Below are 15416 nucleotides of genomic sequence, written 5' to 3'. Positions count from 1 at the left end.
AACTCAACGTCATACTGCCTAATGGAACAATCACCCTGCACAAGCCTAATGAACCTGTCCTGCATCTATGTTCTGGCCTAAAGAGGAATTAACTAATCACAAAAAGTCCTTACAAAGTTCTCTCAATGAATAAGACTACTAGTTCCACCTTCAAACTTCTCCTGAAGTTGACCCTGCCACCACCTCTCTATTTCCCTCTCCATAACAAAAATAGCCAATGTGACCCTCATCTACAAACAAACAAAGTAGCCAATGATTTAAAAAATAATAATTCATAAACAAATAAAATGCTGATGATAACAAGCCACCCACCAAAATTGAGGGCCACTTGCGCAAAGTCATCATAAACAATAATAAAGTGACCATTCATCGATTGGCTATAAAATTAAGATTGGGTCCAATACACATAGCAACGCTTCAAATCAAATCTTCATTTTTGTCTACAGAGTTCACACTTTCAAATATAATTAGATGAAAACTTAAAGCAATTTAATTATAAAACTTTGTATTGATATGACCACAACGATTTAACAATGAACAAGTTCTTTTTTTTTATTTTATTTTTTTTCAAATTAATTAAAAAATGCACATCCATCAACTAATATAATTTAAATGTCTTAATATGCAATCATACAAACATATAAAAATGATAAAACCAAAAACTTCATATGTCAACAGGCCACATCACCATTATGTGAAATATGAAAATAAAAATGCACACATATTCCTCATATTATATGATGCTTAACATATAATATGAAAATCTAGAGATAACAAGGAGAGATGGCTTCATTTTGCTGCAAAATTCAATGGGGGTGGAGATTTAAGCAGCATAGGCCAATTGGTCCTGTAGATGAAGAGGTACGGCCGGCCTCCAGCTGGTTTCATCAGGACCATCCATTAGAGTGATTCCAACGGCAGCCAACTCCTTCCTGATCACATCAGATTTTTCATACAGTTTTGCCTTCCGCGCCGAGCTTCTCTCTTCTATTTTCTGCAACACTTCTTCTTCACTGAGCCCAGCTCTCTTTAAGGCTTTCTCTCTCAGCTGAAATAGAGCCTGGGAATTGAAAGAGGTTTTAGAATAAGAAAAAAGGGAAAATCATCATTCTATAGTAAAAACCAGAAGTACTTGCCTCTGAGAAGCTAGAAGGCTTCAATCCCAGAATTTGAAGCCCATTTTTCATTTCATTACCCAGTAACATAAGAGATTCCATCCTCATAAGCTCTTTCTTTCCCTGCCCATGATATCAAGAAAGCAGAAGGGAAGAATGAGCAATGCCTTGGGAAAGAATGCAAGAGTGGGAGAATAAATAAGATGCAAAATCCATACAAATATTGTGAAATATCTGGAAAAATAACTTATGAATTTGGTCCAGGTGGGCATGCGTGCATATAGTTCTACGGCTTTTAATAACTTCATTTGCAACAACTAGGTTCCAGAACCTCACAAATAGGTCCTTAATATCCTGATGTGTCAAGAAAAATGGATAAGAATAAGATTGCTCCTATTTGACACAAAACAATATATATATATATATATATGTATATATATATATATAATATTCGTATTTAAAAACAACCGTTCACAATGAGGAATTCCTATAATAGAAATTTAACAATTAGAAGAGCCATCATATGAAGGGATGCCATTGGAAAAATATTAATAGTAATGCTTAAAAACCACCAGAGAATAAAAGATGAACCTCAAGGTCCCAAATAAAAGGTTTTGACAAAGAAAAGGTCATGGACACCTTCGTAGAGTGAAAAAACATCGTAGGGTAGGTAATTTACAATTTAAATTTATCCTCTGCTGTTTCAAATGTTAATTTGTATACCTTGAAGATTATGTTTAATCATAGACAATGGCTAAATCTTTAAGTGACAGACAGCTTGGGGTATTCTGCTGTAAGGAGAACAAAGTGCAAGTCTCAAGACCCTTCTGCTAGTTCACGAACGCTAACACATCTATTTGAACTAATGTGTGAGAATACCTCAATATATTTTCCATTACTTGCAAAGCTTGTTCAGAAAAAAATTGCCGAAGTACATATCAGGAAATCAAGTGTTTAACAGAAAAAACATGGTTCGCATGAATTGAAATGAAGAAGCATTTACAGAAAGGTCGACGCAATATTGAGCTGCTATATCAACCTAAAGCAGGATAATTTTTAAATGAAGTTTTATAACTATATTCTACTCCACATGAATGTATAAATACATAGAAGATGGTTGATTTTAACGGGAAGCAAAATTTAAAAAATTATAAATTTGTTTGGGAAGTTCTAAAATAGGAAAACAAACAAAGCATAATCTACAATATAATCACCAATATTAGCCTATCATTTCATTCATGTCAAGTATTACTTATGATAGAAATATTTTTATTTATTATCATTAGAAGCATCATATCAGACACTAATGTCAATGTGAATAATTTCTTTTCAATAGTTGGTTTTTTTAATTATTTTATGTACGTGATGATATGACAATGATGATATTTTATTGGCTGAAAGAAGTTAACGCCCAACTTTAGGTTAGTTTATTGGATTCAGATGATTTCAAACTCAGTTTATTTCAAGTTAATTCCCACAAGAAGATTAAGAATGTTATGATGGACTGCTTACATCTTGTTATTTTTGTTTTAGCTTTATTTACTTTAATTATAAAAAAAAAGCTAAATTGATGATGAGCTTCCATATCAAGAGAGAGTTCGACCTGCAAGTCTTCTAGGTTGCAGGATTTCAACTTCTTTGATTAGTAGTTCTAGATTTATCCTTTGGGTTATTTTTTTAAAATGGGGCAGTACTATATTCTGATGCATTTGCATTAGGCTATCGAGCACTTTCACGCGCAAGTAGAAACATGTGGTCTTGTGTATATGTTACGTTTGAATGACGTTTGGTTGATTTAGAAAATTGAAATTAAATTAGAAATTTGGTTGAACTTGAGAGGGTGCTTATGATGTTCCATTATGAGAACACAATAAATAGTCATCCAATATATCTAATCAAAAAACACATCTGGGATTGAATAAAATCTCTTTAAGTTTTAAATCTTGCGAGTTCAATTTAAATGCTTGATTCTTCGAGTGTGGTACAAATAAAATTACCAAATTTTGGTGGAAATCATGTCCTTATACTGGAGTGAAGCCTAATTTGATAATTTCATTCCTTGACAATTTTATATATATGATTTTTATTGCATTGTTTAATGTTCTTGATCTTGATCGACAAGTGGCGCTGTGTGGTCTACTTCGTAGAAATTAAATTGATTTCCTTATTAATTTTATTCACTTTCAATTTCCTGTTGAATAATAAAAAATTTTCAACCATTTCATTATCAATTAGTCTTAAACTCTAGTATCATACGTTTACATTTAAAATAAATGTTTTAATTAAGGGACTTTTACATACATGACACAGAATTCTTATGTATTTACATATTTCACACTAAATTTTCATTTTTACATACACAGCACTATAAACATCTTTTAAAACTAAAATACTCCTTTTCATGTACAGGTTTAAAGCAGCATAGCGTTGTGTGCGTAAAAATGAAAATTGAGGTGTGAAATATGAAAATACATAAGAATTGTGTGCTAGGTATGTAAATTTCCCTTTAATTAATTAGTTATTAGTTATTTAAAATTAAAATCAGCATGCAACACAAGAAAAATAATTTTTCTTTCACGATTTAAAGAGAAAATGATTGCGTGCTAAAAGAACACAAAGCAGTAACAACTGATTATAATTTTTCTTTTATCTTATTTAATTAGTTTTTTTTAATAATTCTACATATTACATAATCAGTCTCAATCAGCCATTATAGAGATCACAACAATTCTCATCATATCACAATGTGGCCAAAATAAGCATAACACTATAAAGTAAGAAAGTAAAATTGAAAAGTAAAAGTAAAGAAACACAAACTAATTTATTGTGGTTCAGGACTAAGGCCTACATTCGTTCCAAGTCCTCCACTAGAGATTTTCAGTTTAATTTTGCCACAACAAGTAGGAGAAACCTCATTCTTTAACGGGTAATTTGAAACACCCCAACAAGTCTTCCTCTCTCCAAGCAAGAAAATGGCTACCATTGCCCACCTACTAACGACACCAAGTCCTCCATGAATAATTTTATATAAAAGGTTTTGCATTACTACAAAAGTACACCTCTAAATACAGTCATATTCTCAACTTAGAGAAATAGAACACCATTAAGTGTACACTCCATTTAAAAATTTTCTTTTAGGGGTTTTAAAATCAATCTCGAGGAGTTTCTCTCAAAAAAATTAGAAAATATGAAATGAGATCTTCACTCACTGATTTTTAAGCTCTCTACAAGTGTCTCATTATTCCTCTCAATTATAGAGTTTTGAAATATTGTGTAATATGACTTAGATCATACAGTATGATCAATTATTCAGAGTTTTATTTATTAAACCTTTTTTAAAAAATAATAATCAGATTAATTAACAAAATAATTTGTAAAATATGATCATCACACAATATGATTAGTTTAAAATTTAAATAAATATATTTGACAAATTATTTAGGCATTTTGACAACAATCTAGGGTTCCTAGATGGTGCAAGGATAAAGGGGGAAAATTAGGATGATTATAGGATGAGAATAAATGAAAATTTCCTGAAATGAAGGTGTTTCGGAAGGATTAGAATGGCTAAAACAGCTATTTTTTGTGAAAACAGCCGGGGGGGGGGGGGGGGGAGATTTGGAAGGGGGTCAAATTTGGGAGAGTATTGGAAGGGGTTCAAAGTTATTCAGAAGTGGGGAAAATCCACCGCCTGCTCTCAATCAACAACAATCATATCATCTGGAAAAGAAGAGGGTACACACTCCAAGTGGAAACAAAAACCAGAAAAACAAGTCTTAAATAATATAAAAGAAGCTAAAAGTGCTAAACTAGGTCCTAAGCAACAAATTTATAAGTTTCAAGCAAAATATACCTAATTATTGATTCTAACTTAGAATTTCTAAGTAAAGCAGATAAAACAAGTGGGGCTGACCAACCCTTGGAGGATGGGATGATGAACTGATTAAGTGGGGAAACAAAACTGAATCCCAATTTTTTTCTCGCATCTGCCTCAGATGGTTGTGATATGGACACAAACGCTGTTCTCCCAAGTAGGAGGGGCTTCACCCCTTCACTAGAGGCATTGAATTCTCATAGTACAGCATCAGGTTGACAAAGTTAAATCCGACAAAAATAAGGCAGTTGACTGGTAGATCAGTCTTATATGTATTGTCATTAATCTAGTTGGCAGCCCTTTATGGGCTATCAACTCTAGGCATAAGCTTCTCAAATGAACCTATAGGGAAATCTCAACCAGATCCAGACTATATCACCTTCCTTAAGGATCATAACTTCTCTAAACTTATTAGCCCACTTTTGATAGATATTCTGTTTGGCAATTTATCCTTTTACCTACTCATGCATGCTTGAATCAACTTCACCTAACCTCTGCATTAACATATTTCGGTTGGGAGAGAAATATCATGGTTCAATTGGAGTTGCACACAATTTACAATATATCATCTTGGTCTCTTTGAGCAGATTCATAACATATTTCTATTGGGAGAGAAATATCCCTTGTTTGGCTTGAGTCATTTCTATTCTCATGAAGTATTTGATTTTTCCTAACCATTTAATTTCAAATTCTTCAGCAAGTCATTTTCTGAAAATTTCTCCATTGATTATCATCTCCTGTAACAATCACATCGTCAAATTATACAATAAGTGATGCTATTTTACAATCAAGAGAGAGCTTTATGAAAAGAGTATGGTCTGCTTAACTTTGCAATCTGCTATAGAGCTGTTTTAAAAAACATAATTCTATTTAAAAGAGCTATCAAATCTTGTCGGTGGATTATTATAGACCTCTTCTTTGACATCACCATATAAGAAAATATTTTTTACATCAAATTGTTGTATATGACACCCATAATTGAATGTTAGGGATATTGAAATGTGAATTATATTCATTTATACAACATGAGCAAAAATTACTTCTTGATCAATCCCATATGATTGAGTATATTTTTTCGTTAATAATCTTGCTTTATATCCTTTTAGGCTCTCTTCTACATTACATTTCACTGAGAAAATCCATTTGTATCATACTATTTTCTTTTCTTTTGATAATTTAGTGATATCCCATATACGGTTTTTTTTAAGGCATTCATTCTTCTCACATAGCTATCTACCAATTTTTATTTTCAAGTGTCTCAAATAGAGTTTGTGGAATGGAATGAAAATATGATTTTGGCGTTAATATTAGTTAGAAAAGACTTAATGAGATAGAGAGAATTTAAAAAATGAGTTTTATTGAGAGATGTGATATAAATAAGTGGTAGTGGATTAAGCAGTGTTACTTAGTAATAATTCCGAGTCTTAGATTTGTTGGAGATCTTGGTTATGGATTGTTCCTTTTTGTATAGACATGAAGGGGGATAATTGGCACAAGTTTTGTATTTAGAGAATTTTCTATTACAAGAATGTCAAGATGAAAGATATCATCAATTTATTAAGATAAGAAATTCCCACCTGTAGATAAGCTTGAGTGAAAAAACAATGAGTTTCATCAAATGTGATATCCATTGAAGTAAGTGTGGATGGAAGAATTTGTACCATTTTTTGTGTGACAGAATATTTGCATTTGAGAGCACTTGAGTCAAATTTTCCTTTCTGTTTATGAATATGAACATAAACAATGCATCCATAATTTATTTTAGCGACTTTTGAGAAGTTGTTCATATGAAAGAATTTTATCATATAATTTAATGAACTTTTGGAATTAAATATTCTGGCGAATATTTTATTGATTAAATAGGCAGCTGGTAGAACAACTTCTCCCCATTATTATTTTGATATTTGATTGTGCACGAGAAGTGTCTTAATTACCTACAAAATGTAATGATTTTTTATTATTGTCGCTCCATTTTGTTGGTCAGCGTCAAATTAGGAAGATTGATGGATAATACCATCTTTTTGAAAGAATGATGGTAATGTTTGATTAAAATAATCACGAGTATTATTAATCCAAAAAAAATTGATTATGTTAAATTGATTTTTTATCATCATAATGAATATAGAAAGTATAGAACTATTATTGATTTCTATTTTATTAATTATACTCATGTCATTCAAGTGCGGTGATAAATAAAGATAACCAAACCAGTGGCTCCAGAAATACTATTGAGTTTAGAATAGCCTCAAAAATCAAAATGAATTAATAAAAAAAACTAGAAGATCTCGAGTTATTTTCAGAAAACAACACACTGATGTTTAACAATTTGGCAGTTTCACAATGAAATTACTTAATATTTGTATTTATAAAAATGAAGAAAACATCCACTAAAAATTTTTAAAAGATGTCCTAATGTATAATCATGGGTTCAGGTGTTGTCAGTAGTATGAGAGGTGAAGGAGTATAATAGTTGACCTCGATAATCAAGAAAGTATATCTCATTTTTTCTAGCTTGCCCAATCATCTTTTCCGTAATGAGATTCTAGAAAACATAATAATAAGTAAAAAAATATATAATTTTACAACTGTTGTCTTTGGTAAATTTGTAAATAGATAAGAAGATTTACGAGAACTAATACATTATTGAGAATTAAGTTGGGATAAACAAAGATGTCTCTCTATCTTGCAATAATTTTTAATGATTCATGTGTAACTTTTATTTTCCTACTACAGGGTTTGTAAGTTTGAAATATATTGATCAAGTTCGTCATAAGATCAGTGGCCCCTGAATCTAGGATCCATAAAGGAGAAGAACACTATTAGAGGCACAAAGAGCATAAAAATTAAAAATCATACCATTTTGAGCAAGAGGACAAGATCATCATAGTTTTATGAGGAATTGAGACAATTCTTTAATTTGTCGATTTCTTCTGAATTGAATCCTTCTGACTCCACTAGGCAGATCTATCGTTTTTTTTTAATTTCTGTCTTTACTTCCTCCATTATCTTGAGGTTTTTTTGTGAAGTTTCCAAAATTTTCTTTGGCGTGCCCATTTTTTTGCAGTAATTACACGAGATTTTCATTAAAAAGAGGAAGTTGTCCTTCTAGAGAATATTCTGTGACAGAACATCCCTTGTTGTTTTTGTCATCATTACAGTAAAAATCTAACAATGAACCCTATGCTTTCAAACATGTCTCTCCACATCTCATATCAATTTAGGCCAATAAAAATTCTTTCATAAAAAAAAAATACATTCCCTGCCAAATGTCATGTAATTCTTCTACTGCGACACCTCTACAAAATAAACCATTTGAGTGAACTCTTAGGAATGCATAACCTATTTTTGAAGAACAAATAACTATCAAATATATAATACTACTAGTACTGTTTGGCATGAAAATTGGTCCAAAAATCTAAAGAATCCTCAACAATAACATAAAGATCTTTAAGAACTTCAAAGCCAACTGTCTTCGACTATATAGTAGTGATTCATAAGTGGCAGAAGTTCAACACACCAGTTAAATTCAGGCTCTCAGTTTTGTGCACAAGCACACAACAAAAACAAAGAGAAATTTAACCCATGAGTCATACCTACCCTTCAACTTACTTCATTTGCTAAAGTTTCAAGGCCTCATAATCAGTGCAGAGGGTGAGCTCATTGGCTAGGAAATAACACCAATGGCAGATGACTCTCAAAATGGCATAAAACTGTCATAGGTAATAGGGTATCCACTGACGAAAGCAATATGGCATCCACCCTTACGCAACAAAACTTCAAACCCCATATTAGATGCATCACATTCAATCCCAAACACCTGATTACAATCTGGAAGAGCTAGAACATGAGCCTGAGTAACATGCTTCTTCAAAGTATCAAAACTAACATGTAATTTATCAAAAGTATCACTATAGAGTTTAAATTTCTAATAAATTTCTAGTAAAAATAAACAACTCTATGGAATTGATGTACATAAGTGAATCACTGTGAACTTGGCCAGTTCACGATAGCCTTGACCTTAACGGGTGTCATCTCAGTGTCGGTTGCTAAAATAATATATTAGGAAGCACATTTTAATGTTAGAAAATGATAATTTTACACTATTTTAAGAACTCCAAAAACCTGTCATAGAGATTGCAAATGCTCATTCTCTGAACGATTATACACAAAAAAAATAAATCATTGAAGAATACAACCACAAATTTTTTTATGAGTGCTTGGAAAATCTAGTTCATCGATCTCGCAAAATGCTTAGCACATTAGACAGACCAAAAGTCATAACTGTCCATTCAAGTAACTCATGCCGCATCTTAAAGGCAGTCTTCCACTCATCTCCGGTCTCATCTCAATCTGTAGATAACCATTGTGCAAGTCAATTTTAGAGAAGATGACAGTTATATTCAACTAATCTAATAAAAAAAAAATCAATACTTAATGGTGATCTTATTCACCGCCCTACTGTCAAATGCAAATGTCACAATTCGTCCTTCATAGGCATAATCAAAGCTGGCACAACACACGAAGCAATACTCTCATAAATTAGTCTTTGAGTCCTTAAATCCTCAACCTATTTTTCCAAATCTTCATGCTCTACTAGTTGCATCTAGCAAGTAGGTCGGTCGGAGAGCATTGATCATAGAATGAGATTTATGACATGCAAAATCTTATGTAAGGAAAGTAATCCAAGTGGTAGGCTCTTAATTAGAGCATCAAAAAACTCCTTCGATAGAAGTCGTGCTTCCAGGTATCGACTCACCTATCTCACAACGGTTCATCATCACCAAGGTCAATCCCACTGGCATATGTGTCATAGCCTATAGAAAGATGGCATATGGAACTATAGCACATGAATACTCATCAGTGTTGATTCTTTCAATGATAGAAGTAAAATATGTTCCACATCTTTAATGAAAGAGTAGTTCTTATGACTATAATGAATCATGCTCTTGTCATAATGTTAAGGTTGACCTAGCAATATATTGCATGCATTTATAAGCACGATATCACACTATACATGCCCTCGCAACTTGTGTCCATTGAAAAACTCCACCGGACACCTCTTCTCAACATTGATCTTATTCTCTTTCATATGACTGTGAATGCTTTTGGGTAGGCTCAATTTGTCCACCACATGAGTAGATACTACATTCGCACAATTAACATCATCTAAAATGAAATTGCACATCTTTCTCTTCATAGTAAAACATAAGCAAAATTGTTATTATTGAATGATGCATTCCTTGCCATGCTGACATAGTGAATTATATAGTTATTGATATTATACACTATGGTCTGACATATTATCAATGGAAGAAATTAATTCATGATGCTAGATATTACTTCTGGGATGACTCATACCTGTATAGAAGATATAAGGATCAAGTGATTAGGAGAGGTGTACTCATAACCTTACAATTATTAAGAAATGATGATTCTAAATTTGGGGGATCTTTTAGAGTTGATAGAATTGTTTTTAAAATCTTGCAATCAAAATTTTGTTAGTCTACTTTATTTAGAAATGTGAATGAATATATTAAAACTTATGATAGATGTCAAAGAGTAGGCAATATTTCCAAGAAAGATGAAACGCCCCTAAATTTTACTTTGGAGATTGAAATTTTTTATGTTTGGGGTTTGGCCTCTATGAAACCATTTGTACCTTCATTAGAGAATTTATATATTTTGATAGTTGTGGACTATGTCTCAAAGTAGATAGAGGCTGTAGCCCTGCTTTATTGTGATACTCAAAGTGCTTCAAAATTTTTTAAAGAAGAATATCTTTAGTAGATTTAATATGCCTAGAGTGATCATCAGTGATGAGGGGAGCCACTTTAGGAATAGAAAGATTGATACATTAGTTACTAAATATGGAATTAAACATAGGATTGCCACAACATATCATCCTTAGAAGAGTGGTTTGTCAGAAATATCTAACATATAAATCAAAAGAATTTTGGAAAACTCATTGAATCACAATTGCTCCCTCTTAGGCTCAGTCTAAAGAACTCATCAAATCACAAACGTCTCATCATCATCTACCAAGGTAGTACTCTTTATTTTATTCATCTCTAGATTCTCTACTATCTACTACTTCCAATGCAGCCTATCTAGTAAAAGAAATCACTCTCATATTTGGGTTGTTAGATGCAATGTGTTCATATTCATGACACATAAAATATTTCTAGTTAAGAATGTCTTGGGGGTGATGACCCAATCAATCTTTATTTTCTCCTATGCAGGCTTCTCCTCACGAGAGGTAGGTCGCGGCACTTTGACTGGTGTGCTCTTGCCACATGAACCTATGGTCAAATCCTGTTTGAAGAGTCGAGTTTAAGATCAGATATCACTATGCTACTTCTCTATCTTTAGGGTTAAAATCTAAACATCCTATAAGATCCAATTGGGTTGTAATTGCATCACATTATCAGTAGGTCTCAATTTTATAAAATACTAGGTTTATGGTATTCTCCTCTAGCTTGACCAACTTTTTTTTGACATGCGTTTTTCAAACTCAATAGTGTACTCCTCTACTAATACAAATCCTATTATAAGTGATCAAATCTCAAAAAAATATCAAGTCGGTAATATGCTAAGAGGTACTTGTGTTACATTTTTGTTTTTCATCCTGTAGACCACGTCATGATCTTGCTAATTTTCTCATGCTAGCACAAACATTTTAGATTACCCCACTACAATGAAACATTTTTCTATGTTAGCACAGGCATGTTAGATTACCCCACTACAAGGAAGAATTTTCTTTTAATTTGATGGACAACTAATTGTACATTTTTGTCATGTGAAATGTCCTTGTATTCGAAAATCTATTCCACGGTTTAGAGTCATTCAGCGGATTCATCCAAATACATATGATCATCAAAATCTAGAAAATCAACATTCACTCCAAAGTCACCCTTTTTCCTATATTTTATTCCAAATTGATGGGGCATCGACTCTTCAACTTTTAAATATTCTTGGTGAAAAGAGCTTTTTTCATCTTCTCCATGTGAATGATCATTGTTATTGCTATGGATGACTTCTTCATGTTATCTTTGAACCAACACTATAGTTGGAGGATTTTTCACTGCATATCTTTCATCATAAACTCTTGGATATCTCTTTGAGGATTTCTCCTTGGTGGCACAATGACTTCCTCTTCACTGTAGGGTTTCGACTAAGATAGGTTTGAGGACTTGAGGTTCACCGAAAGTTTAAGTTTAGGTGGAGGGTGTATGCACTATTTTTCATGGAGAACGAAAGGTTAGGTTTTGTAAATTTTAGGTAAATAACATAAAATTTAGATTTACAAAGAGTTATAGGCAAGGATTAGGAATTAGCTTTGATTTCCAATGACATTGATATAGGGTTCCTAGATGGTGCGTTAGGATCAAGGGAAAGACTAGGATGGTTATAGAGGGAGAATAGATGGAAAAAAAATTTTAATGATGGTGTTTTGGAAGAATTCAAATGGCTACAACAATTGTCTTGGGTGAAAATATCCAAGGAGGATAATATTGGCAACAATTCAAAGGTTTTCAAAAGTTATGGAAAATCCACCGCTTATTCTTGATCAAGCCATACTCACATCTGAAAGAAATGAAGGTTCAACACTCAAGTGTAGAGAAAAAATAAAGAGACAAGTCTCAAAAAGCATAAAACAAGTTGAAAGCCCAAAACGAGGTATTAAGCAATATATTTACAGGTTCTAAGCAAAATAACGCTAATTATTAACTCAAGAAAAAGAACTTAAGGTTCCAAGTGGGGTCGACCACCCTTGGAGGTGAGATGTTGACCTGGCGAAGTTGTAATAGAATTGAATTCTAGTTTTGTTCTCGTCGGGTAACAGAATTGAATCCTAGTTTTGTTCTCATGTTCAGCGGGACAAATGCAATATGGCTTCCTGCGTCACATTTTAGTTGTTTGAATTAAATCTGATAATATAAGACTATGGTTAGTTTTAATTTTACAAAAAAATTAATTAATATAGAATGATTTAACTTCAAAATTTTGACAAGGCACATTGTATAGTATAATATATATTGTATGGTATTATCTATTATGATCAACTTATACTGATTATTTATTAAAATTTAATTTCGGTTAGCCTCATGTGAGTTAGTTGTCTTAACAATCTATAACCTTAAAAAATCATATAAATAAGACTTAAAAAAAATATTTTTAATGCTTATTCTTATTTTCATGAACAACTAATCACAATGTTACTTGCGCTCTAACTATTTTCCATTCTTAATCTCTTCAAATTAATCTCATATATATGCTTTATTGATGCACTTTTATTGAATGTATAAACGACTTGCATCTTAGATGGGTTCCACTACATGCATACTTGAAAGGATCTCATTTAATTTCCTTAAAAATTCAAATCTACCCTTGTAAACATTATCATATTTACCACATTGAACCTGGTTAACAAATATTATTTGTTGTCTTAAACTCGAATCAACATAACACGGTTTGTCTGATTAGAGTTTCATAAACTTTAATTGCAAGCCTTTTCAATAATCTTATTGCACTGTGTACTCTAGTGTTTCACTATTTTAACTATCCAAATTTAATACACCAAGTACCCTAATTTATATATCTTGAATTAAACATATCACAGCTTAGCAGGGCTTGATCTTCCACTACAGAGAATAGATAATTATTAATTTTACATCCATTGAAAACATAAAATATATTTGGCCTTGTTCTTCTAATTCCGAACCCTTTGCCTTCTATAATGTCCTATGCTATTCAAAATCTACATGAACCATCTAATCTCTATTATATGAGCTTCTAGGAATCTACTTGAATGCATGAACACACAAACAAAAATGCTATATGATATCATGGCTGAAAACAGTCCACATAAAAATAATAACATTATAATAAATCCACAATAAAAGAAAATGACCAGTGAATATTATTATTTCAATAAAGAAAGAGTAACAATTAAATAACCACCTCAGGCATGAAGCTGTTATAATTCTGTAATGAGAAAATAAAAACCTTACTTTACGAGTATGAAGGAGATCATTGATGATCTTCAATGGTTCAGAGAAAGAAGCCAGTGCAATTGGGGTATGTAGATCATCTGCTAAAGATTTTTCAAAATCAAATTGAAATTTGTTTAAGCAATCTATAATATATTTTGGAAGACGATCCTTCAAGTTTTCCCCATTAGATTCATGCAAAAATTTGTCACAATCACACATGGTCTGCCAAAAAACATATAAAACAATTAGAGATTGAGCACTTGCTGCAGAAATGATGAAAAACCTAGCTTTATACCTGATAGATATAGTACAATCGATCGGATGCTATCTCCAATTGGGCAATAGAATAACTAATTGTAGATCTGTAGTGAGTGCCAATTAAGAATAGCCTTAAAGCCAATGGATGGTACACGTCTATGACCTGGCATGTTTTTTAAGCCATTAGAAATTTTAACCTATTGTGAAACGGCTTGCAAAAGCAAAATATGTCATACAGAAGGGTAGCAATGGTTTATGTCAGCATGCAATCCTAGAAGATTCAATTTGTTTGTATACTTCTAAAAAGCAGCCTTTGAAATATATTCACTGGACAAAAATATTCCATCAAATGTCAAACTCAAAATTGAAAGAAAAAGGAGTTTGACAATGCTTTTATTCAAATAGTGGCCCAGAGGCTGATAGTTTAAATCATTAAAACCACCACTTATAAAATAGGGATAAGGCTACCATTCCCCAAATCCTACAGTTGGTCCAAAACAGACTCCAAGAAGTAATAAAACAGCCCAGAAATATATATACATATATATATATATATACATATTTTTATTGAAATAGAAAAGGATACATAAAGATTGTATGAGAAGAGCCTAAAAGAGACACCCTACCATACGATACAAGTACAGTAATACTGCAACAAAAAGATACAGATAGACCTAATAAAATGTGAAACAAATTTAAAACATGCAGAAAACAAGTAGCCCAGCAATATATATATATATATATATATATATATATATTTCCATCAAATGTAAGACTCAAAATTGAAAGAAAAAAGAGTTTGACAATGCTTTTTTCCACATAGTGACCCAGAGGTTGATGGTTTGAATCATTAAAATAACCACTGATAAAATAGGGATAAGGCTACCATTCCCCAAATCCTACAGTTGGGTCAAAACAGACTCCAAGCATACTCTTTTCGTCCTATTGTAATCAAATGTCAAACTCAAAATTGAACGGAAAAAGAGTTTGACAATGCTTTTATCCACATAGTGATCCAGAGGCTGATGGTTTGAATCATAAACAACCACTGATAAAATAGGGATAAGGCTACCATTCCCCAAATCCTACAATTGGTTCAAAACAGACTCCTAGAAAACTCTTTTATCCACATTGAATCAAATGCGCGCGCGCACACACACACACACACACACACAC

The 15416-nt window shown here is 32.2% G+C and overlaps 1 protein-coding gene across 4 annotated transcripts in view; it reads right to left on the bottom strand.

The window, feature by feature from the left end:
- Window positions 1-655: 655 nt before the first annotated feature.
- Window positions 656-15416, bottom strand: part of LOC110027145 (cysteine--tRNA ligase, chloroplastic/mitochondrial) — a 120719-nt gene continuing 105958 nt past the window's right edge. For all 4 annotated transcript variants that reach the window (XM_020728455.1, XM_020728454.1, XM_020728453.1 and 1 more), the window contains exons 5-8: window positions 14278-14403; window positions 14001-14204; window positions 1137-1238; window positions 656-1060 (exon numbers count right to left, since the gene is read on the bottom strand). In XM_020728455.1, the coding sequence (XP_020584114.1) occupies window positions 824-1060; window positions 1137-1238; window positions 14001-14204; window positions 14278-14403 (669 nt within the window). In that variant the 3' untranslated portion in view covers window positions 656-823. The remainder of the gene's footprint in view (window positions 1061-1136; window positions 1239-14000; window positions 14205-14277; window positions 14404-15416) is intronic.

The sequence above is a fragment of the Phalaenopsis equestris genome, unplaced genomic scaffold, assembly GCF_001263595.1.
Source record: "Phalaenopsis equestris unplaced genomic scaffold, ASM126359v1 Scaffold000417, whole genome shotgun sequence".
Classification (NCBI taxonomy): domain Eukaryota; kingdom Viridiplantae; phylum Streptophyta; class Magnoliopsida; order Asparagales; family Orchidaceae; genus Phalaenopsis; species Phalaenopsis equestris.
Note: the sequence above shows the minus strand (reverse complement) of the source record. Positions and strands in the feature narration are given on the sequence as shown.